General features: G+C 35.6%; 1 protein-coding gene across 3 annotated transcripts; it reads right to left on the bottom strand.

Annotated features, from left to right (window-relative positions):
* Nucleotides 1-15,951: 15,951 nt before the first annotated feature.
* Nucleotides 15,952-20,294, bottom strand: LOC114387625. 3 transcript variants are annotated; one of them, XM_028347829.1, is made up of 8 exons: nucleotides 20,159-20,294; nucleotides 19,931-19,989; nucleotides 19,552-19,762; nucleotides 19,327-19,398; nucleotides 19,053-19,145; nucleotides 18,145-18,240; nucleotides 17,542-17,604; nucleotides 15,952-16,291 (listed from the first exon to the last, which is right to left on the bottom strand). In XM_028347829.1, the coding sequence occupies exons 1-8, from the start codon at nucleotides 20,243-20,245 to the stop codon at nucleotides 16,187-16,189; spliced, it is 786 nt and encodes a 261-aa protein (XP_028203630.1). In that variant the 5' UTR covers nucleotides 20,246-20,294; the 3' UTR covers nucleotides 15,952-16,186. The 3 variants fall into 3 exon arrangements, with proteins under 3 accessions (XP_028203630.1, XP_028203629.1, XP_028203631.1); XM_028347828.1 differs by having other exon boundaries at nucleotides 19,931-20,258; XM_028347830.1 differs by having other exon boundaries at nucleotides 16,259-16,291; nucleotides 17,542-17,600; nucleotides 19,931-20,258.
* Between the last annotated feature and the right edge of the window lie 5,451 nt (nucleotides 20,295-25,745).

Here is a 25,745-nt window from a genome sequence, read left to right as displayed (position 1 = left end):
ATGGAAATGTTCTAGAGACAGCGTTAACCATAAAACAAGATTTATTTACAAAATTTACTCCAAAATAACCATAAATTGGTGAACTATACAAGCTTTGGAAAATGATTTCTATACAAAAGTTAGTCGTATAAAGTGACTAACAACATGCTACTTTCGGATTATACCATTGTGATTGAGACTGAGTGTATGTGATAAATTGAGTATGTATTGACTTGTAGTATATATGTGCATTGAGTGGTGAGCTATGAAATGTACAATCACATGACTATAAGACCCTTTAAGGGCGACGAGTTAATACATGACGAGTATTGTGATGGGAACCACCGTGGGGACCCGACGAGTTTAATCACTAGCGCAATGAGATAAAATTATTTTGAGAACAATTGAGGATTCGTGTGTTTTGTACAGTTTATAGATAGAGTCTGTGTGCTAGAATGTTTTTTGGGTTGGATCTGAATTAGGAGGGAAATACCCTGACCGACTCTTTGAAGTCTAGGCCTTATCGGTAAATACACCCAGTTTGAGTGCTCTTTTAAGCTTATGCCGATCCCAAATGGTTGGAGCATTCTCACAAAATAGCATGACCCTGGTAAGTCTCCCTATGATTTTACCTAGTGAGAGTGACCTGACTTAATAGTGTGGGTTTTGTCTTGTCATGTACTTCTAGGCGCTCGATGAGGTTTTTCACTGACATGGTACCACATTGCATATAGGATTGAGTCCTAGTGTATCTGTTGCATATCACTTTAGTGGTATTGTGTTTTGATCCTTGAGTACGTGAATGATGTGAAAATGAATGAGACTTGTTGTGTTTTGATGTGATGTTACACGAAAAAGTGGTGGAATTACATGATATATACATCTAGTTATCTTGTTTCTCTCTATTAGTTAGGAATGTGATAACTTACTCCCCGTGTGTTATTTGTGTTTGGATCTTGTGATGATCTCGAACTTTGTGTTCTTGGGATCAGATGGTTAGGTGAATGGATATAGAGAACCTCATGCTAGAGGACGAGGGAACACAATGCTTTGATAGGATTTGACATTGGGGTATAGGTTTCTATATTAATTGCATGAAGTCTTAAACAATCTTGTTTTGAGCCGAGATGATTTTATTATTTATTTGGACAAGTTTTATTATGATGTTAGAAAAGTGAATATGAGCCTTTTACCCTTTTGAAAGACTTTTATTTAAATGTGTTTTAAAATTAATTCTGATTTCTTATTTCTTTTATTATTAGTACATATATGTATGGAGTAAATATGCATTTTGGTCCCTAACTTTTGGCCCCTTTTGCAAATTAGTCCCTATCTTTTTGAAAGGTAAACAATAGTCCATATCTTTACATCCGTTATGCAAATAAGTCCCTACCGTTAAAATCCAATTTCCACTATTAGTCATATGTCTATGTGGCAAGTCTTTGTCCATGTAAGCAAACCCATGTGGCAAGTCTTTGGATTGAATTGAAAAATTATGATAAGTTAGGATAAAAACCATTGAAAAATTAAGTAAACCCATTTTCCCCAAAATGGTTTCACTGCCTTGGACTACGATTGCATTGGGTTTTTTCACTGTGGTCCAAGAACGTATCTTTGTATTCCCTCCATTTTCCAATCGGGGTCTCCCTCGTTCTCATCATCAACCCCCCCTCCACATGTAGCGAACGTTTCTCGACATTCGTTGGTCATTGCCACTCTTTGCGCTTCGCTCTTCACTCAGGTTCGTGTCATGTACGTTATCATTTGAAATTTTTGTGTGTTCGTTTTCATTGTTGCTTCAGGTTCGCATAATGTATGTTATCATTTTCATTTGCATTCGTTTACATTGTCATTTTTGTTTTTGTGTTCATCACCCTTTTGCGGGAAGGGTTTTGTTTCGTGGTTGTTTTGCATTTTAACATTTTTATTTTTCATTTTGGTCTCTATTTTGGTGAACCAGTTCGTCGTTTTTCTCTTCATTCATATAGATCGTTGTGATGTGTTGATTAAGGTTTGATGAAGAATGATTTATATTCTCTTGTATTTTTGGGCTTTTAAAGGGTTTTGATATAGCATGGATTCATTGTTACTCTGTTTTATGGTCCTTTATTATTTTGATTTATGATGCTCTATTTTTATACATGACATTGCATTTTGTTGTGTGATGTGCCTATGTTTGAGTTAGGTTTTTTATTTCCTAATATATGGCACTGTTTGTGGTTTCTGATTGTGTAGAATGGATGCCAAGATAACTTTAATATTGCGCCATGGAGGAAGATTCACTCCACGTGCCAATGATGGAAAGGTTGAATATATAGGCAGAGAATTTGACGTTTGGGAGGATATATCTGCAAATTACATGAACACATTTATCCTATGTGATCTGTTGCAAGCATGTAAGAAGTATAGCAGGATAGGAGATTGTTTTTGGTTGATTGATAAGGACTTAGATTTTAATCATGGGTTAAGGAGTTGTACAACAAATGGAGATATATTATACTTAATGAAGGATGCTTTGGAAAATGAGAATGAGATAAACGTTTATTTTCATCATAAAGTATATCCAATTCCAGAAGAAGTCCCACTGATGTTGGACTTGAAATGTCATCCAATTCCAAAAGCTAGTAATGAGGATGATTTAGATGATGTACCTGTTGCAGGCCATAAGGAAGGTAAATTTTTAATCAATCTCTACTGTGCAAAGAATGAACACAGAGACTATTTTCAAATCAAGTCATTTAAGCATGAGCATAAATGCTTAAGAGAAATCAAGAACAAACAAGCAAATAGAGAGTGGGTGGTTAGCAAACTTGAGGCCAAACTCAGAATCCAGCCAAGCCTTAAATGTGTTGAAGTTTTGGATTATTTCAAGCAAGAGTTTGGAGTTCACATTGAAGTTACAAAGATGTGGAGAGCCATGAAAGAAGCAAAGCAACTAGTAGAAAGGAGTGATGATAAGAATGACCAAGGGTTATGACTCACTTGTACCAATTATCATACACGTACAAAATTACCACGACTGTACAAAATTATTATGGTCGTACAAAATTACCATGATTGTGGTCTTCTAATTAGATCCAATTTTTACATGAAACCTCTTATGCACTAATCTTTCATAAAATTACACTAAAACATGAGTTTTGCCAAATAAAATATATCAAAATGCATAAATATGACATGCAAATCTATATCAAAGTACAATTAAATATAGGTTCAAGAAGGTCCAGTGGAGATTAATTTATCTCAGCCTAATTTGTCACAAAATAGTGACATGAAGTTCATGGTAAATATTTTGTTCTCCTAAGACTAACCAATTTGTTTTTATATATTACAAGTGTTATTCATGTTTGGCATTTGCATGTAGGTCCCTGCACCTATTGTTGATGTTCCACCAATAGCAAGGTATAAGCTAAACATAAGAAGACCCAAACAAAAGAATATTTCAGACACTTCAACACTAGACGCACCTATTGTGGATGGCCCACCACAACACCCTTACTTTTCATGCCAACACCAAGGTTCACTAGAAGGAAGGCTGCTGATAAAGATACAATATAAAAATGAAGAAAAGTGAATACTCATTTCTTGTTTTATTTTGTTATTAGGATGTGTAGTTGGATATGACTAATTTACATTCAGTAGGTACTAGTTTATGTTGTGTACTTTGGTACTTTAAATTTGAAAGCATAAACGATGTAAACATTATAGTACTTATCTATGAAAGCTTGAGTTATCTATTTTGGTTTATGGTGTGAAAGCTTGCCCTGCTCAAGGATTGCTTGCAACTAGCATGCACTGGTACATGTGTGCATCATATGCTTTGGTCGCAAAATGAAATTATGGCATGTTGGTTCTCTGGTTTAGGAAGTGTCAAATGAAATTTGCTAGCAGTTTTCTGCTCAGGTGTTGGAGCTTTTATGCAGGCTTTGGAGCAATTTCTGCTAGCAATTTCCTCTGCATCTATACAATTTCTATGACAGTAAGGAACTATTGATATGGACTAGGACCACTATTAAACCTTACAGTAGCTTGTAGAGTTTGAAAAATAATCACATGATTTAATGTCATGTTTCTTCTCTTTCTCTTATAATTTACACATTGTTTTGGAGCTAGAGCTTCATGTATTTGAGCTTCGAATTAGAGAGAGAACAAGGAATGACCATTACTAAAAGCAAAAAAAATATGTCAGCAAAAAGATCATTGAAAATGTCAAGAGAGAATTGGAACAATGTGAAGCAGGAAAGAAGGCACTGGAAAAAAAGGAGATTGCTTGCAAGGAATCACTGGCCAGAGCACAGGATGAGTCTACCAAGATATCTGAAACTATGACAAATGTTAAATCTAAAGTGAGACACTTTGATAATTGCTCTTTGGCGGATGGTTTGCTTTAGTTTTATAATTTCTTCAACCAATTTGTAGGCTTCTTCCATGGTAATGATTTTTGGATAGTTTAATGACTTATATAGATTTTTTAGATAATTATGCTTTAAACGTATGCAATCAATACCAGAAAAGTATAACCAATTATATGATATTTGATCAAGTTGAGCATCATTCTATTGTTCTGTAAAATAAATGACAGTAGATAGTCCCAAATCAAATTTCAAAAGAAAAACTTGAGGAACTGCAAAGTAACTAACAGTAGTAACAAAAACTTGAGGAACTTCATTCACAATATTTATTCATCAAAACAACACTTATAATATCAAAAGATGCTACTACAAAATTTTCCTAAAATATATTCCCCCTAAAACTAACATTATAATTAAAATTGAAAAACCTAACAACACAATGTTTGTTAAATTTCTCATTTTCTTATGCAATGCTTCAATTTGTAGGTTCAAATCAGCCACTATCATTGATTCTCTTGTGACAGAAGAAGGATTAGAAATTTGGTTTTCTTCTTCAACCCATTGAAAAAATTGACAGTTATTTGGGTCTGTTTGGGACAATGCATAAGTATAGAATAACCTTCTTGGGTTCCTCCTTTTTCTTGCAGTTTGAATAGTTGCACGTCTTCCATGGTGGCATTGGCAAATGGTTCTACCAGAAAATGCAGAAGAACTGCCACTTGCAGACATGGAGAAATCAAAGTCCACTAGGAAGAAGATGGAGTGAGGGGAGGAAAAAGATGGTGCGAGGGGGACAAATAAGACTAGGGAGAAACACACACACTTAAGACTCCACCATGTTGGAATTGAGAAGAGAGAAGCTTTATAAACACCCTAATTTAAGGAAGAAGAAGCAAGTGAAGAAGAAAATATTTGACAACTTTTTAAATTTTGCATCAAAGTCTAGTCTACGTGTCACAATCTGGGACAATTTGTCATGTTGAATAATCTATGTGGCATTAAAATTGCCAACAATGCACCTCACTAACAACGTTACTTTCAAATTTAACGACAATGACTATTTTGCAAAACTTATGCAAAGATAGGAACTATTTTTAAAATTTCAAAAAGATAGGGACTAATTTGCAGAAGGGGTCAAAAGTCAGGAATCAAAATGCTTATTCACTCTATATGTATGTGGTAGAGTGTCATATCCCACACTTCTGACCTCAACATGGATCGAGCCTGCCTGATCTACGAACTCATCATGAAGGTGGACATGTATGTGGGCAGTATGATTTCATTGCAGATTACACAGATCTCCCAGTCCAGCACGCCTAGACTTGATTTCCCCACTTTGATTATGGAACTCTACAATGCCCAAGGGGTCGACTCAGATACTTTGACCATCGCCTCCACATCTCCATTCCCCTCTCTATAGAGCCTCCCCTAATGATGCTAAAGGAATTCCTCCAACAGGTTGTCTTGCCAGGAGTCTAACCCTATTTTGTACAGGGGTGATGCCTCTGGCACGGGTAATGATGATGCTGCAGAGATTGGAGCTGATGATGATTACATCATATTAAAGAATAAACAATAGATGCAATAAAAAGATACAATGAAATAAAGAGCTATTCACTAATGTGTATAATTATTTATTTTTTGTTAAAGTCAAAGGGTTAATGTTGAATTAGTCAACACTAATAGAGTGTTGACATGGCAGGCTTAGTCACCATCCTAAGTGGCAAGGTGCATATATAAAGAAACAGGTGTAACCATCAGTAAATTTATTTCACTTCACAAGAAAATAGGCTAGGCCCAAATTGAAAATATGTGCATGTGTTGAAAAAGGAGTGTAAATAGAGTTCTTCATTTTATTTCAGACTCCACAAAATTGGGCTAGGCCCAAAATGAAAGAAAGGATGCATTTGTTAAATAATGGGATGTAATTTCTCTAGTAGTGTGTAATTTCTATTATTATAGAAGATCCAAGGACAAATTCAAATGCTTGTAAGATATGACCTCTGAACTTCTCAGTAGTAGATTTGGTCAATTGAGAACTAAACATTAGCTACACAGTTGGAGTCGTACAAAAAACCATCAAATATCATTGGATAATTTGTGAATGTTGACTAGCAAATGTAAAATAAACACAAGAGGAGCAACACAATCATAACTTGTGGATGTTATATTAACACTGATAATGACACTACTAAAAGTTGAGTGTCACGAGATTGTTAACCATTTTAACTTTATGATAAACTCTAATAACAACATTAATAATGCTACCTTATCACAATCTTTAGGCCCTTTGCATGATACTACACCTAGTGCAATCAAATACAAGATAAATTTATCCCCCAGTTCTTCTAGATCTAAAATGTATAAAAAAATTATGAATATTATATTAACATAGAATGACATTTCTAAGAGTAAGATTTTAATCATATCAATGCAAAATATAATTAATAGCACTATTGAATAACCATTGTGCAGATTTGACACTCACCATCCCCAAAACTAACATAGATTAGTTTGTTTTCTTTAAACAGAAACTCTTTCAGCCTAGTAACATGTATCCTCTCAAGTACCTCTAACCATATCTCTTCAATTTCTTTATGTTTTTTACCCAAAATTTGCCTCTCCCCCATCCTAATCTTATTAGTGGCTATTGCTAAGCTGCCAACATGGGTATTTCAATTCTAGCAACCATTGACAGTTGTCTCCCTTTGTTAGGAATGTCAATAGGATTACCAATCAGTTTGGTTGTTTCTCTTGCATCTACATCTTTTGGACTCCATCCCTTTAATTTCAGCATGTTTTCCTGACACCTATGTGGTGAGGACAAGCTCAATGCAAATTCAGTTGTGAAAAAATGTTCACAACACAAATTAAATAAATAAATATACTCAGCATATCATGAAGCCTAACAGAACATTGAAATTACAATCCTTGCTTTTCCTCAATATAAAGACCAAAAGGCAACAACAACCAAAAAATAAAATTCAAACACAAATATGTAGTGAACCAAGTATATACCCTTCTCCCCCCCCCCCCCCCTTACTAAAAATAACCAACAATGCTTTATAATATTCGTAGCTAAGGCAATGAACCCAACGCCCAACGAACACGATGGAACACTAGCAAATTTTCTAAACCATATTACCTTCTTTTTTCTTAGAGAACAAAACTTAACTCATATCATTAATAAGAGGAGAGTCAATACATTAAGGAATGGTATGATAATCAAAAAGACTACCGTGAGATGCAACAACTCTTGCAAGGGAATAAGCTACTGCATTAGTTTGCCTTGGAACAAACTTAATTAACATAAAAGTTTGGTAAATAAGAAAGGAAGGATAGACAATCCTTAATGATAGAACCTAGATCAGAATGATCTGCAAAGGAAACCTTGAGCTTATCAAAAGTAATCTTACAACTGTTTGATAGCCGGCAAGTGCACCGGATCGCGCAAATAGTATAAAACAGTAAGTGAATAGTGAGTATCGAACTCTCGGGGAACTTGTTTTACTTGGTAAAGCTATGGTTCAGTTGTCTTGGAATGAAATTTTGATGTGTGGTATGGACAATTATGTAAACTAAACTATTCAAAAGCAAATCACATGAGTAGTGGTGTGTGAAGATAGATAGACAACGTGTTGGTCTTCCTACTGGGTGACTGATGTTATTAAGGATGTTCTCTACCTCACAATGTTCATATGTTCTATGTTGTCTCCTGGACTGCTAAACCCCGATGTCTCGTGCATGTTTAGCCTAATCCTAATTAAGCATCGCCCTCAGATCCCTCTTGTTGGACTAAATGTGGCGTCCCCAAAATAATGACTGGTTTATTAGTAATGATTTAAATAACAAAAACCATGCAAATTTTTTTTTCCGTTTCTTTCTCTATTTCACAATAATTAAGTTCAGAAGGAAAATCATTGCCATGGAGTCCTGAATGGCCAGTTCACAACTCTATTCGGAGTCATTTCTTTCTGATCACGCATAACATCTAAATATTTTGCTTTTTCAAAGGAAAGGTATGACAGCCATTACTTTAGGTCGTCACGTGAAAACAATAAAATAAAATACGGTCGGTAAACTCCTTTGCAAATAAACTTTGCTAATGCTTTCTTTTCAAATAACAAGATTAAACATAAGTGCATTCATTATTTAAAGCTGTCCAAAATATGGGAGTTTTGCAAAATACATAGTGTCATCCAAAGCAAAGGTGTCCACTGTGGTGGCTTCAGCCACATGTATACAATCATCAAATTCCTATACAATAGGTCTACCCATACAAAAACAAAAGAGTAAACCTAACAGTCAGTCCTAGATACACCCACCCTCAAAAAGTATATAAAACTGGTCCAATGAGCTCTCTACTATGATGAAGAGCCTCCACTAATCGCCATCTCTCCAGGGCCACTATCCTCCGTAGAGTCTGCCTCAGATGCCGACATGACGTCCTCGGGAGAATCCACCTCAGGGAGTGGGTCCTCATCACCCTCTAGAAAGTCAAGAGCATCCACAGCAGGCTCAGGAGGTAGCTCCTCAGGATCCTCCTCAGGGTCTTCCTCGGATGACGTCACCTCGATCACTTGGGCTGGCTCCACTAGACGGTATGGTGTAGGCGTGGGTAGTATCCACTCCACAGTGCGCTGAAGCGTGCGCGCGGGTTCATCTAGATGCACCAATGAAGTAGCCGTGAATCGAATCGTGCCCTGAAATCGGCACCTCGCATTGCCTTTGAGGGTCTCCCAAGCTCCCTCTAGGCACTCCATCTCCACTCGATCATGGATTAGTTGCGCCACCCTCGTGATCTACAAGAAGAAAAGGAAAGGGGTAGACTCTTTCACGAGAGATCTAACTGCGGTAGCAACACAATGCATCCCATAACCACTACATGCAAGTAAAAGGGATATCTCAAGGTTTTTCATCTCTGGTAATCGATTACACCTCATTGGTAATCGATTACCAAAGGCCAAACTCGAATTACATAGCTTCAGGACGTGAAAACCTGCAAAAATGCACTGTGTAATCGATTACACATGACTGGTAATCGATTACACATGACTGGTAATCGATTACCAGTGGCTTATTCCTCTGTGTAATCGATTACACAGCCTGGTAATCGATTACCAGAGGCCCCTTCAACATTCCAATCCCATTTCTAAGCCTGGTAATCGATTACACCCCTTGGTAATCGATTACCAGAAGCCCTCCTAGCTTCTTGATCTCGTTTTCAAGCTTGGTAATCGATTACACTCCCTTGGTAATCGAATACCAGAGGCCATCTTAGCTTCCTGTCTTCACTTTTAAGCCTTGTAATCGATTACCTGCCCTTGGTAATCGATTACCAGAGGCCATATCCCAAATCTCACTCAAGACTCATTGCTGGTCAGCCACCACACAAGCCTCCTTGCTTTGTGGTCTTTGTTCTTTTATCGGTTGACTGCCAGGAGCTCGCCTATTTAGGTACATCACAGGTTCTCACTGACTGACTATGCCCGGGTTGGGTCGGGATTGGTCAAGCTTGGTTTTGGGCAATAGCACCCCACCTGACGTCCCCAAGGTCTCCTGACCCCCGCGACATATCTCCAGGTACCACTCTGTGGTCAACGAATAAAAGTAGGAAGTCTCACCCTTCCACACTTCCTCATTTCAAGCTTGTAGGATTATGGGGTACCCATCACATGTGGTACTAGGTGGCGGTCGGGCGATGGTGCAAAACAATTCTCCACATCCACAAATCACGTATAACCCACCATCCCCTGTTGCCCACCTCAACTGAGCTCACGTACTCCCACGTAGCCCTTATCCTCGTTCCTCTCAACGCCGGGTCCCCATCAATCCTCCTAAGCTTCCACAACATCCAAGTAATTCAACATCCAAGCATCATGAACTAACACAGTCAAGAAAACAGGGAAGAGGCAGAAAACTCTGCCCAAAACACAAACGAACATCACAACTTTTCACACTCAAATACCACAATAATATTCTCTTCGTTCTAATTCGTTAACCGTTGGATCGACTCAAAAATTTTACTGGAAGTCTCTAGTACACAAGTCTACATTATAACCGTTGGGATCTGCTACAAAGCGTCCAGAACCCAATCTGTACTACTCTTTCCACAACCAGCAAATACACAACACTTTCTGAAATTTGATCATTTGAATATTAAACTTCAGATTTCAGAGCTCTTTTAGAGCACAAAATTTCTTGCTCCTCTCTTCCTCTCCCTTCATTCTTTTCCTTCTTCCTCCAAGCTCTTATCCATGGCCTCCTATGGTGGTGAGCTTCTTCTAGACTCATCTTCTCCTTGAAGTGGCGTCTCCTCTCTCTTTTCCTTCTCTATTCTGCTGCCATTCATCTTCCAAGAAGCAAAGGAATCCATTGATGAAGAAGATCCTAGGCCTACAAACTCAAATGGAGCTTACATCAGAGATCTTGGAGACCTTCAAGAAAGTAGAGGTGAACATACCTCTGCTAGATGCTCTCAAGCAAATTTCAAGATATGCCAAATTTCTAAAGGAGCTATGCACCCACAAAAGGAAGCTTAAAGGCAATGGAAGGATTAGCATGGGCAGAAATGTGTCAGCATTAATAGGTAAATATGTTCCTCACATTCCTGAGAAATATAAGGACCTAGGTACTTTCTGTATACCTTGCATTATTGGGAACAACAAACTTGAGAGTGCCATGCTAGATCTAGGAGCATCAGTTAGTGTCATGCCTCTGTCCATTTTCAATTCTTTATCTCTTGGATCTTTGCAATCTACAGATGTGGTGATTCATTTAGCAAATAGAAGTGTTGCTTACCCCGTAGGTTTCATAGAGGGTGTGTTGGTTCGGGTTGGTAAACTTATTTTTCCTGTTAATTTTTATGTTCTTGATATGGAAGAAGGATTTTCCCGTGGTTCAATTCCAATTATTTTAGGCAGGCCATTTATGAAAACAACCCGAACCAAGATAGATGTTTATGCTGGCACATTGTCCATGGAATTTGGTGATATTGTTGTTCATTTTAACATTCTTGATGCCATGAAACATCCATCTGAGGATCACTGGGATGACCTTAAGAGGGTGTTCTTAGAGAAATTCTTCCCTACATCTAGGACCACTGCCATCAGAAAAGACATTTCAGGCATCAGGCAACTTAGTGGAGAGAGCTTGTTAGATCAATAAGAGCTTTACCCACTTACACCTCCCTAATATAGCATAGGATGGTTACACTACTTGGGTCTTTCAACTTCTATAGTAGAATACTCTGGATCACAAAAATGTAGTTTCCTTCCACCACGATGCTCTCATTGATGTATTTTCCCTTCTTTGTGAGCAGGCCCTTTAGAAATTTTGTATACATCAACATCTGTTGCAAGACCTCTCTAAAGGGAATGGTTGTTTACAAATTTTTAAATATATCCATGAAACGAGCAAAGTAATGCTCCCTCGCTTTCTTTGACGGCATCAAAGGGTAAGGGATGTCCTTCACTAGGGCTACAATTATCTCTCTCCTAGCCTCCCTAGCTAACTGCATCTTGGTCTTAATGGGTAAAACATTATCACTTTTCTCCTTGCTCACATCTTTCTTTTCATCATCCTCTTCTCTCTCTTTATTCTTTCCTTCCTTATTACTCACATCCTTTAATACTCACTCATCTCTTTCTTCTCTCTTAATATTCTCTCTCCTATGGCTTCTAGTGAGAACTGCCTTGTATTCTTCCTTGGGATTCTTCTTAGTGTAGGCTACAAAACTCCCTATTGGCCTTTCATCTAGTTGCTTAGGTAGTTGGCCCACTTGCACCTCCAATTTCTTGATAGCTAACTTCGTGCTCTTGTGATTTGACAAGGAAACTTGCATAAATTGAGTCAGAGTGTCTTCTAGCTTGGTGGTCCTCTCATAAAGATTAGGCCCTTGGTTGGAAGGTGAAATGGATGGATTGTCTATCTTTATTGAAATTATTCCCAGGATGGGATCTCCAACCTTGGCCTTAAGAAAAAGTTTCTCCCTGATTGTATCGAAGAGGTCCTCCTTGATGGAACCCTTGATGATATGGATTAGCCATGTAGTTGAATTCTTTGGATGCATCGTGTTGGGATATGCACTTACCTAACTCATGGGCCCCACCACAGATGTTGCATCCCCCAATTTGCATAATTGGAGAGTGGGCAGGTTGTACTGCATGAAACTCTTAAAGAAGCTTGCTTAGTGTCTCTGTGAGGGTCTCTATTTGCTTGGCTAGAAGCTTGTTTTTGGCTAGTAGTGCGTCTTGTGACGTGAGATAAAAAAGACTTTTCTTTGTAAGCATATAATCTCAATCACAAAGGATGGCATGGTTATTGGTTGTCATGTTTTCAATTAACTCCATAGCTTTATCAGGTGTCTTCAATTTGATCTTCCCACCAACGGAGGCATTAAGCAGCTGCTCGGAATGGGATTGCGTGACATTAATGAATATATTTTGCTGAACCGGCTCGCTGAACCCATGGGTGGAAGTCTTCTAGAGTAAACCTTGGAAGTAGTCTAGAACTTCACTCAATGATTCACCAGGGAATTGCTAGAATAAAGAGATGTCCACCTTCCCCTCAGTGGTCTTGGACTCTGGAAAATATTTCTTCAAAAAATTCTCCACCACCTCTTCTCATGTTCGCAAGCTATTTTTCCTTGAATGAGTACAACCATCTTTTTGCTTCACCAGCCAAGGAGAAGGAAAACATGTTGAGGCGAATAACATCTTCTGGAACTCTTGCTATCTTCACCGTGTTGCAATGTGAGCATATGGATTTTAATTGGGTAGCCTATGAAAGAGATTAGCCAGATAGAGCATGTGGATACGTGATGTTGGCAGTTTGAACTTCAAGCCGGGCTATGCTTGAGAAGTACTAAGGGGTAAAAGAACTAGAGTAGTCCTCTAAAGTGATCCTTTGTGGCTGGTCCTCTGCCATGATGTGTTGTTTAAAATTGGGGTTTGGGAAAGAAAAAGATGACACTCAGGATGCTGGTTCTTGATTCCTCAGTTGTTATCTCTTTCTTCTTGTAGCGTTGTTTCTTCTGCATGTTGCTTCAATCTCTAGATCGAATGAAACAAGATTGTTTCCTCGCATACAAGAAAGAAAACACTATCGTGCAGGTTATCAAGGTAAAAGAATCAAAACAAAAACTAAAAAAAATAAAGAGTGAATAAAGAAAAATTGAGAATTTTTTATATTTTTATTATTTTTGTATTTTTTTTTTTGAAAAATTAAAAGTAAAAATAAAAGGACATAGAGAAATAAAAATAGAATATCCAAAATACCAAGTACAAAGAACAAAGTCCCTTACAATGACTTGTTAGCAAGTGCACCAAATTATCATAAGTAGTAAAATATTATGAGAAAAAAATAAATTAAATTGGCAAAAAGTTAAATTAAAATAACAATGGAAGAAATTAAATTATAGAGGAAAATTAATTAATTAAAACAGAAAGATTAGAGAACCCAATATTATTATAGAACTAAATCCGGAATATGATAATGTTGGGACCTTAACCTAGCAGAGCTACTCCTTGATGTAATGTTAATGATTTTTCTCTATTTATAATTATTCCAATTTACACCTGCATCGATTAATATACTCTAACTTTGGTCCTTCGAATGAAAGAGCCTAATTTAGCTATCTTTTTTCCCAAATCCTTTTTCAGAGAGTAAATAGTTAAATTGCATTAAGAGTAGAGATGTATAATAGACTAAATAAAATCAACATATCCCTAGTGATGACTTTATTTAGATACTTTTTCCCGATTCTATTAGAAAATAACATTTCCCAATGCTACCCCTAAAACTTACCATGCAAATGGGTGATTAAGCCACTAGTAATAATATTAAGCACCAGAAAGAATTATGCAAAAGTAATAATATTAAATAGATAAGAAAGAGAAATTGCATCAAAAGTAGTTGGTTGTCATGTTCCCAATAAAAAAGGATTTAGTCTCTCATAGTCATAGGAGGTTTTACAACTGCAATAGGAGAATATTTAAAAAAGGAGAAATATATAAGAAAGGAATTGGAGGGAATGAATGACTTCTAATGATTGTTCCTCCTTCTTTTAGCGTTTGCCTTTTGTTAGGAAATATATTCTCTGGAATTTTCTATGTATTTTTTCCTTCTCTATCCTTTTTTTATTTGTGCATATCAACTTAGTTTTCACACAACCTTCACGCTAAGCGTGCTTGTCGCGTTTAGCGAATATGGCGGTAATCCTCGCGCTTAGCGTGCGACTCATTCCTGAGTTAGTATGCTTTCATGAATTAACCTTCACTTTCTTGAATTATCTTCATGGCGCTAAGCATGCTTTGCTCACAAAACCTATGTTTTGCACTGAGCACTTGGGTCGTGCTAAGCGTGGCTCTTTAGATTCTCAATTTTCTCTTTTGGGCTTTACTTTAAGCATGATAAATTCATCAAATTTTAATATTTTTTCGCGCAAAAACTCAAATGAAGTTAAAATAACAATTATTTGCACAAAAAGGAAGAAATAAGAGAGAGAAATTACTAATTTCTATATAATTTAATACCAAACTATACCTATAAATAGCAGTTATCAATTATGCAATAATTATACTAAGACTCAAACTTATATGCAATGTGGTGTCATGTCAGTGAAAAATCACACTATGACGCTTAGAAGTATATAACAAAACACGCCACATAATAAGAATGTCAAATCACTCTCATTAAGTAAAATCATAAAGTGGCCCGTCAGAGTCACTCTGTTGTGCGAGAATACTCCAACCATATAAGATCAATATAAGCTTAAAGTAGCAATCAAACCGAATATATTTACCTCCAAAGCCTAGATTCCGAAGAATCCATTAGAGTCTCACATTCTTGATTCAGGTTCAACCCCTAAAACACCATCCAAAGTGAAATACAATTCAAGCTGAAAATGAATATACATCAAGTGCTATGTTAGTTAGTGATCCAAACGGGAACAAAGGTAGGTAAAATAGTTTTCACCGAATCACATGACTATGTTTATGTGACTATGACTTTTCTGTCCATGTGGTCCAAATTAGTAATGATTCAAAAGAATTGAATTAGCTCCCCAAAAATGGTTCCTATGTTTCCGAGAGGGGCTACATTACTCATCAAAAACTGTTTTGCAAAAAATTTCTTTTTAAATTCTTTGAATTGAAGAATAATTATGAAATTTTGCTTTCTTGTCTTTTTTAATTTTAAAGCACAAAATTTGTCTGGATAATTATGCTTTGCATTGTTAAAATTCATCTTTGTGGCCATGATAATGTATCTGCATTGTAGTTCATAATGACTTTATGTTCATTGTTAGCAGATTGGGTGAAAAAAAGCGATTAGACTAAGAAGAAAGGAGATGCGATAAATCTCTTCTTTCAACCCCTCTCAGCTTCAACTGAATAAATTTAAGAAATAAAAAAAGATAAAAAGATTCACCCGGTTTATCACACTCAATTTCTAATTTCTAATTCAGTCATTATAGATTGAAGCATTGTCACATCAATAAAAAATTTCACTATCCTATCGTACACTCTAAATAAAAAAGGTAAAAAGATCCGGCCAATTTTAATTTTCAGTGTCTTATCACAATCTAAATGAACCCTGAACTTAGAAATTGGAAAATGAATTCGATCAAATCATCATGTATGTTCGTCTAATAGCAAATTCTTTCATCTCAAAGTATAATACTTGACAACTAGGAGATCTGTATAGACAAAAAGATGCCCTCCCATTGTTCAAGGAATATCATCCATCACAAAGATTACTTTTTTACTTTTTCTTTTTTATCAAACACATCTCAAAGTGTTTTCGGTCCAAATCTATATGTACAGACCAAGATACTTGAAGGAAAATAGGCGAAACTAAATCTTCTCCACATAGAAAGTTCCACCGTTGCCAAAGCCTATTTCATCCAAGGTTGACGAGCCATCTTCAATACTGTAACAACGACGTGGGGATTCCGTTACCTGTGAAAATATTGGAGCAGTTAAAAGTGGATCATTTCAATTATATAGAGATAATTATGCTGCTAGTTATAATTAATGATCAAGATTTAAAAAAAAAAAAAGTTTAAGAAAACACCTAAGCGCCATCAACTATGCCTTTATCAGTATTCATAAAAAGCCATGACAGTCACTGAATAAATTTTATGCTATATAATTGCAACTATCCATACTCCATACCTACTTGTAGGATCATGTCATTAGTTTAACCAGAAACGGTTTTCTTGAGAAGATTATTGATAATCTGAGTCATTAGTTTTCTGTAGATTTCAACCTCCATAAATATTTTGATAAGGTGCTACTGTGCTACCTCATATATAGTGAGGAACTCCCAGCACAATTGTCTTTGCAATTGCTGTATCCGAGAGGAATAGCTATTTTGCCTCACAGCAACCCTTTACCGAATCAAGTTATTAAATCAAAGGGACTATAATAATTACTAGTAATAACTAATAAGGATAAAACAAAGTTAAGAAACGAAGACTAAAAAAAGACTCTTCATGTTATTTTATTATCCTAAAAAATTTGTTCCTCGAATTTCTATAATTAAAATAGGAGGCAAGAGCACTCAAGCTTTATCACCATGCATCTGTAGCAACTGGCATGTCACCTATATTTGGAAATTAATGTGGGTTGCTTGTTTATTTTTCTGTTATAATTTACTTCATCTTATAACATTTCACCTTACTAGCAATGCATGATATCAGACGGGGTTCTCAAAGAGAAAATCTTAATGGTTGTGTATTTGGTAAATCCATCGTGAAGTTTCGGAACTAAGTTTCAATTTCTGAAAAAAGAAGGTAAAAGTGAAATTATATGCTTAATTTTCACATATTTTTCTGTGTATTTTCTCTATAAGGTTATGAAAAATATGAAAACCAGTATATGCTGATATGATCATGCCACATTAACATGTTTTAAATATCAGGACTAATATAAATTAAATGCATTCCCGAGTATTAATCCGAGACATAAACTTGGATATAGCATAATTCATGACATGTGTCTGGAAACAATAATCACTGAGATTCACCTGGGTAATTTTGAACATATATACTCTCTATCAAGCATGAAGTTCGGAAACTTTATGGTAATAAAGCATTGACAGAAACTAAAAAAACACCGTTAGTTACTTACACCATTGACCGAAATCATGCCATATTATCATGAAGGTTCAATCCAGAAATCAAGTGGATAGGGAAAGAGGCACTCACAAGTCTATAGGCCGTAGACAAAGATTCTCCTAATCCAACAATGTTTACGAACTCAAAGACTTCCTACCATGGTAACAAAATGACAATTGGTTAGCCATGTATGCAACCTTTCACAATAATGTAAAATACACAATACTACTCCTTCAAATGTTTATCTGGTGCTTCGCACTCCTATTTCATAAGTAGTATGCCTTCATGAAGTAAAAAAACGGAAACATAACTTGTTTGATTTTTTGAAGGAAATGACATAAACTGAAGTGAGAATTATATTCGTCTAGGGTTCTTGTGAGAGAACATTGATAATTCCAAAAATACTTTGAAAAAGGCAAGGATGGAAATTTAATGAAAGAAGGGAGTGAAGAAGTGGAAAAATCCATTGGAAGTGAAAGGAAAATGCTGAACATAATAGACAGCTGGAAAGAGGAGATTGGGAGAAGAGAACTGCAGAATCATAAGTGGCTGGAATGTTAGGATGGTATCGAGCTTTTTTGCTAGTGGAGGTGGCATTGGCTCGGAGAGTGTATACTATCCTGTGGTGTTTGTTCCTTTAAACTGAATATTATCCAGAATTTAGTTTTCGTCATATTCTAATGCTAATTCTACCTCAAGTTTTTCTCTTTTGGAGAAGATACGGGCAATGCGAAGTTTGTCTGGCAAGATAACAGAAATCCGAATTACTCGTTCAATATTCCTATAATCCTGCAATCATGAGGCAGTGAGGCACACACAATTCAGTAGAGCTTTTAGAAACAAAGTACAAAAAATCCTCCTACCAAATCAATAAAAAATTATAAGGGTAATGTACCCACACACAGGACAAAAAAGGCTAACACTGTATTACTGCAAAATTTAAAACCCCTCATTAGAATTTGAATTGTTGCACCCCTCATTAGATTACAAGTGCTTTTATTTTTTTCAGTACATTGGAGATAAAAAAAAAAAAATTTAAAAAAGACCGCTCTGTCTAACCAATCACCTTAGGAAGGCCCAAATGACTATTTATGGGATGATTCAATATAAAGAATTTGATCTTTGGTGGTCTAATGCACAAACAGTTGCACAAAAGTAAGCTTGAGAAACAGTGGTTAATTGAGTTACTTCAACATTTTCATAAGTCAACATAATGAAACAAAAACCTCTAGCATATGTTCCCTTAATAATGTAAACATTAAACATCAGACAGAGTACTTGCCTCTAGCACAGTGTAATGATGGATTTGTATTTATATAGTTTATAATAATCATATATTTAAGAATAACCGCCATTTATGAATACAGGACAACCAAACAAACTTAAAATAACAACGCATGCACGCAAACACATACATGGGGCATGTCCTGCAACCTTTGATTAACTTGTAATATTGGCCATCCATAGCTTATTCAATGGTTGTTTAGTGTTACGCTTCATATTCACATCACAACTAACAACAGGAATAAAGTCATATCCATATCACAACTAACAGCAGGAACAAAGACAACAGGTCACAAACTCAGCAAATGTATTATTACCCTGCAAATTCTTTCATGGTACGCCTCTCGTTCTTTAGCTTTTCTTTCAGTAATCGCAGGGTCTTCGTTCAGTAGGTCTGGATCGTTAGCGCCCTGCACAAAATTGTGACAAATGATGTATCATGTCATAAACCTTAATCACACAGCCATCACAGGCAAGAATCTAAAGTCTAAACCTATTGTTGTTTCAGCAACCGATTGTCATCAGTTAACAATTGTGACGTAGAAGTGGACAGACATTGAAATTGGACAAATAAAATGAACATTCAAAAACCTTCAAGGACGAGAAAGTTGGATGCCGGCCCAAATTAGGTCCTTGTTCTTTCTGAGTAGGACTTAGAGGAATCTTATAGAAATAGAAGAAGCAACAGAATGGTAAGCAGGGATAATAAATTTTAGAAAGCAAAACAATATGGTAAGCAGGGATAATAAATTTTAGAAAGCATATAGAAATAGAGGAAACATCAATATGCTAAACTTCATGCTATGAGTATTATACTTTGGGAACATCCTTTTGCTGCGACGAAGAAGCTCCCGCATTCTTCTTTTTCCATGCTTTATAAGCTTCCTTCATCCTTTGCCCCAGTGACTTTCTCCTTGGGGAAACAGGTGAGGCGCTTGATTGAGATAAAGGGTTTTGATTACTTGCGCCAGGGCTATCATCTTGTGGGGTGTTAATTGCAAGATCTAGCTCTTCTTCACTTGGGATGCTAGTCGTAACAAGAATCATACAAACTATGATTAAATAAAATAAATCAAAGAAATTAATTTAACTCGGCTTCTTAGAACATGTTTAGTTAAAAAATAAAAATCATTAATAAAGATTTCAATTTCAAAGATATGAAAGAAAAATAAAATTAAGAAGCACATTGCCATACTCGATCGAACCCTCTTCAAGAAAGCCTTTAAGAGCTTTACAAAGATTGCCTCCATGTTTCTGCAGACCAATTAAACAAAAACTCAGAAAAAATATTAAAAAAATGCACGAAAAAAAAAAATTAAAGTGAGTAGTTACAATATTGCATGTATCGTAACTACAAACGAAAAAGAGGAGGAAAAAAGAAAGAATAGAAAAAGTGAGAGAGTGGGAGAATGTGAAGTGGGACATCTAATTGCTCATGTGCGACGGTCGACGATACTTCAGTGATTTGCATGAATAATGCCATCCTTTTCGCCAACGTCATCATCGGCATGTTTGCTCGGTTGATCTGAAAGTGTTTGTGACTTTGTGCAGTGAAAGTGTTGTAGTGTTCGTTATGGTTATGCACGCTAGCGACAATTTCATTTATAGTTCAACTTTGTGATGTGGGGCCCAACCTCTGAATCCGTTGGACGCGTGCTAACAGCTAACCGCTAACTGCTAACCGTTAACTGTTAACTGTAAGTGCTAACTAACTTCGTGTATTAACCAAATAATAAATGTAAAAAAATAAAAGAAACTGCTAGGTCCTATGCTAACACTTTGCATTTGCACTGTTCTCCACTTGCCACTAATAAACTTCATACTATTAGAAAGATTATCCAAAAAAAATAGTGTTTAAAAACCTCAATTGTTTTATTTTTTAAATTTTGTCAAATATTTGGCAGTGTCATATATAAGGAATGAATAAACCAATATCCCAGGTCAATGTCCTTTGGAGCTTCTATCCCGTGTCATTTTAACAGGGTCATTTGCACCAAGATATACTCACATATAACAAATAACTAAATAAATATTCTTTGGAGTTTATCTTCTATCCCGTGACATTTTAACAGTGTCATTTGTACCAAGAGATACTCATATATATCCCAGTTTCAATTTGCTCTTCAACGAGGTGTTCCTGCATTGATTGGAATTCTTGCCACAATCAGGCTTCCATACCCTTCAAGGACCTTTGACATGGCTCATTGCCCACGTTGCCTCATTCCTTGGGGCAAGTATGGTACATCCATTAGTCCCTAATGTCTTATTTGAACAAACTTCTTTTTAACTACTTAAAATAAGAAAGTAATATGAATTTCTCTCGTAAGCTAAAATCAACTTCATCTGAATTTTTGAAGATTAGATGAGAGAACTTCCATAAAAATTTAAAGGCATAAGTGATAAGTTGATTAAGGAATGTTAGGCAATGTCTTTTCAACACATACTCTCTATGACACCCTCTACCCCTCACATATATACTAATAAAGGAATAAAAATTCATATATTAATTAAAAGTATTTTTTTAAAATATTTTTAAATACAAACCTTTCAAAGGGATAAAAGGCTCACATTCACTTTCTTATACATCATATTCAAACTTGTCCAAATAAATAATAAAGTCATCTCGGCTCAAACAAGGTCGTCTAAGATTTCATACAATTAATATAAAATCCTATACCCCAATGTCACATCCTATCAGAGCGTTGTGTCTCGACGTCCTTCAACACAAGGTTCCTTAAAGCAATTCACCTAGTTATTTACTCCCTCGAAAACAAAGTTCAAGATCATCACAGGATCCAAACACAAATAACACATAGGGAGTGAGTTATCACATTCCTAACTAATAGAGAAAAATAAAACAACATATAGGTATAAATATTATATAACAAAATACAATTTACTTGAGCATAACTCACGTTATTTCACCACACGCCTCATTCGTTTTCACAACATTTGCATACTCAATAGTCAAAACACAATACAATCAAATCAATCAATATAGAACAATACACAAGCGTTATGCAGCAGATACACTAAGACTCAATCCTATATGCAATGTGGTATCATGTCAGTGAAAAATCTCGTCGGGCGCCTAGGAGTACATGACAAGACAAACCACACACTAGCAAGTCAAGTCACTCTCACTAGGTAATATCATAGGGAGATCAGTCAAGGTCACAATGTTTTGCGAGAATGCTCCAATCATATGTGGTCTGCATAGGCTTAAAGGAGCACTCAAACCGAGTGACCCCAAGGTCTACACTCCGAAGAGTCCATCAGGGTCTCTCCCTCCTAATTTAGGTCCAACCCAGAAAATATTTTAACAGACAGACTCTATCTATGAACTGTACAAAACACACGACTCCTCAATTGTTCTCAAATATTTTTAACTCGTCACCCTTAAAAGGTCTTAGCATTAACTCGTCGCCCTTAAAGGGACTTAGCATTAACTCGACACCCTTAAAGGGTCTTAGCATTAACTCGTCGCCTTTAAAGGGTCTTATAGTCGTGTGATTGTACAATCCACAATTTACAACTCAATGCACACAACATCTCAGTCACGTGCATACTCAGTTTATCACATACACTCGATCTCAATTACAATGGTATAATCTCAAAATAGCATGTTGTCACACCTCATGAATCACATTTACTTTACCTATGAACTATGCAATACACACAACTACTCAATTATTTTCAAAATCATTTTAACTCGTCACGCTTGTGATTAAACTCGTCGGCTTCCCACAATGGATCCCATCACTATACTTGTCGTGCAAAACTCGTTGCCCTTAAAGGGTCTTACAGTTGTGTGATTGCACAATTCATAGCTCACACACAATACACATCTCAATATACATGTATTTCGTCATTCATCACATGTTCAATTCACCTCATACTCACAATTTGAATCATCATTTCATATCCTCAATATAACAATTTATACAAAAAAATTATCACAACTTGGGGACTAAAACCCCTCAAATAATATTACATAATTATATCAAAATCATAGGTCAAAATATACAAATATCAAGAACACAATTTATCAAGCAATTCTCATCAAAACATCAATATTTGATTTATAATCATAAAGAAAAAATTGCAATTTAATAAACATCCCAAAATAAAACCTAAATTTAATCCTCTAAGGATCCCTACACATGTTCTCACTAACCCCCAATTGTGAATAACTCATCCCTTACCTCTAAGCAGACTCACATGTATTTCGACAGTGACAGCGGCATTTCTAGCGGTTTCCTGAGATTCCTCCAGTTTTTCCTCCGACTGCTCCGATAGAGTTCTCAAACGTAAGAGAGACGGAGCAGGGATTGAAGCCTCCACTTGTACTGTCTTCATGTGATTCCTTTTTCTCCCTCCACGAATATTATCTTGCAAATTCCAACAACAAAAGTGTTCACAATTGAATTTCAAACAACATATCCAAATTTTATGAAAATCCAACGGTTAACAAAACCGGGATCGTGGTTTTACTGAAACCATTTTGGGTTTCTACGGGAAAAGAGAAAGCTACGGTGCGAAGAGTATTTCTCTTAGTTCTGCAATGTTTTTACAATTTCCAACGGTGGGAATCCTCGGAGTTTGGTTACGAAACGTGGTACTCAAATTTCACGACGATCCAACGGTGAATGCGTCCGAGATCGTTATTTTTCTGAGACAGGTTTGGTGGGCTGCGGGAAAAAGAAAGAGTTTTGAGGGAAGAAGGGAAAAAACGAAAATGAGGGGAAGAAGAGGCATCGTCAGTCTGAAAAGTGACCTAACATCGCTATTTATACTTAGGGTACACACAAATTATTATTTTATTTATTTTTATCATTTTATAAAAACAAACTTTATTTTATTTGTTATCAAATGCATATGTAAAATACCTTTTTATTTTCTCTCAAACTACTATTTTAATTAATAAAGTTATTTCCCCTTGTTTATTTAATTATAAAACCTCATCATTTTTTTTCTAAAACTCTATTTATTTACAAATAAAAATCTTTTTTAAATTAGTTTATGAAAATTGGGATTTTACACTCTCTCTCTAAAACTCTATACAATTGAAAAGAGTGTCAAAAATACAGTTTCAGTTTGTTAGAGAGAGTGTTAGTAGCATTCCTTTGAGTAGATTTTAAATTATAAAAAAGATTTAATTCATTTAATCTTCTTACTTCCTTCTCCTATAAATGCTTATGAGTAGAAGTTTATCGAGAGCTTGCCTAATTAAATAGTGTAAATCATGTTCACATTTTTTGGTTGCCAATGAAATGTGACAATGCATTGTTAGTGGCCTTGGCAGATGGAGTATACTTGCATGAAATTGATCGAGTGCTGCATCTAGGGGGTATTGGATTCTATCAGGGCCTCCAATAAACTGAGAGTATTTATAACATAGATCAACTTAATACAATTCACGTCACTTCACCACTTTATCATTTAAAATTCATTTTTCAATCACTAATCACATTACACATGAATTTCTCTCGTAAGTTAAAATCAATTTATCATCTCAATTTTTGAAGATTAGATGAGAGAACTTCCATAAAAATTTAAAGGCATAAGTGATAAGTTGATTAATGAATGTTATCCACACTCTTTCCAACATGCACACACACAATCGCTTTCTCTCTCTCTCTAAAACTCTATACAATTGAAAAGAGTGTTAAAAATACAATGTTAGTCTGTTAGAGAGAGTGTCACTAGCATTCCTTTGAGTAGATTTTAACTTATGAAAAAGATTTAATTCATTTAATCTTTTTACTATCTTCTCCTATAATTGGTTATGAGTAGAAGTTTATCCAGAGCCCGCCTAATTAAATAGTGTAAATCATGTTCACTTTTTTTGGTTGCCAATGAAATGTGACAATGCATTGTTGGTGGCCTTGGTAGATGGAGTATACTTGCTTGAAATTAATCGAGTGTTGTGTATAGGGGATATTGGATTCTATCACGGCCTCCAATAAATTGAGAGTCACTGGAGAGGTTGGGAAAGGACTCATGAGAGTATAAAAGAAGAACAAGATGAAATTGAGGATGTAGCAAAGAGATATTATAGGTCATCCAATCACAAATTGTCATATATAATAAGTTTATTGACTTTTACAACAATTATCTTAAAAGTCAAACCTATTATGATTTTTGATTAATCGACTATGTAAAAAAAATTATACTGCTAGTCCATAAAAATATATAACTCTTTATTTCAATGCATGCTTTCCTTTAGGTTGCTTGCTTCATCAAGCCTTTTTCATTCCAGGTATTGTAACAAGATTTTCCATAAAATAAATTAAAAATGATTTTATTTAAAAATAAATAGTTTTGGGAAAATAATGAGGTTTTGTGATTAAATAAATAACAAATATTTTTATTAATTAAAATAATGATTTTAAGGTAAATAAAATAAACATATGTTCTTAAAAAATAAAAAACATGTTTTATTTATTCATTTAATAGGGAATAAAATAATGTTTATTTGTATAAAATAATAAAATAAAGAAAAATAGAGTAAATAATAGGCTAAGAGTATTCTAGCTATAAATAGAGACATATTAGGTTAGTTTTTACATTTACGATACCTCTCTACGCTCTTTCTTCCTTTCAAATTTGTTTTCCCTTCTTCCTCTCTCAAAACCGTATCTTTTCCCTATATACCCAAACTTATCTCAGTAAAATTATGATTTCAAAGTCGTTAACCGTTGGATCATTGTCAAATGTGAACACCGAGTTTGGAACTCAAGTATGCACATTCTCACCGTTTGGATTTCTAGGATAATATACCTGGAGGGAGAAATAGCCTTTGCACACAAACAGTAAAATTGAGGCTCTAATCCTTTCTCCTTCTCTCTAACGCTTGAAAGCCCTAGTAGAGAAACCAGAGGAAAAGCCTAAGGAATGTTAGGGAACCACTAGAGACACCACTATCGCTATCGGACTACATAGGTGAGCCCGCTTAGAGGTAAGGGATGAGTTTATCGTAATTGGGATTAAAATGAACATGTGTAGAG

The sequence above is a fragment of the Glycine soja genome, chromosome 15 (assembly GCF_004193775.1).
Source record: "Glycine soja cultivar W05 chromosome 15, ASM419377v2, whole genome shotgun sequence".
Lineage (NCBI taxonomy): Eukaryota > Viridiplantae > Streptophyta > Magnoliopsida > Fabales > Fabaceae > Glycine > Glycine soja.
The sequence above is the reverse complement of the archived record's forward strand: the minus strand, read 5'-3'. Positions and strand labels throughout refer to the sequence as shown.

What these genes read in the sequence shown, in the direction of transcription:
- LOC114387625 (XM_028347828.1), bottom strand. Translation starts at nt 20,160, where the DNA reads ATGTCCCACTTCACATTCTCCCACTCTCTCACTTTTTCTATTCTTTCT. An exon ending in AGCAAAAGGATGTTCCCAAA is followed by an intron (nt 19,399 to 19,551) that starts GTATAATACTCA and finishes TATTTCTATAAG; the next exon opens with ATTCCTCTAAGTCCTACTCA. An exon ending in CCAAAAGAGAAAAACTTGAG is followed by an intron (nt 17,605 to 18,144) that starts GTAGAATTAGCA and finishes TTACCATGGTAG; the next exon opens with GAAGTCTTTGAGTTCGTAAA.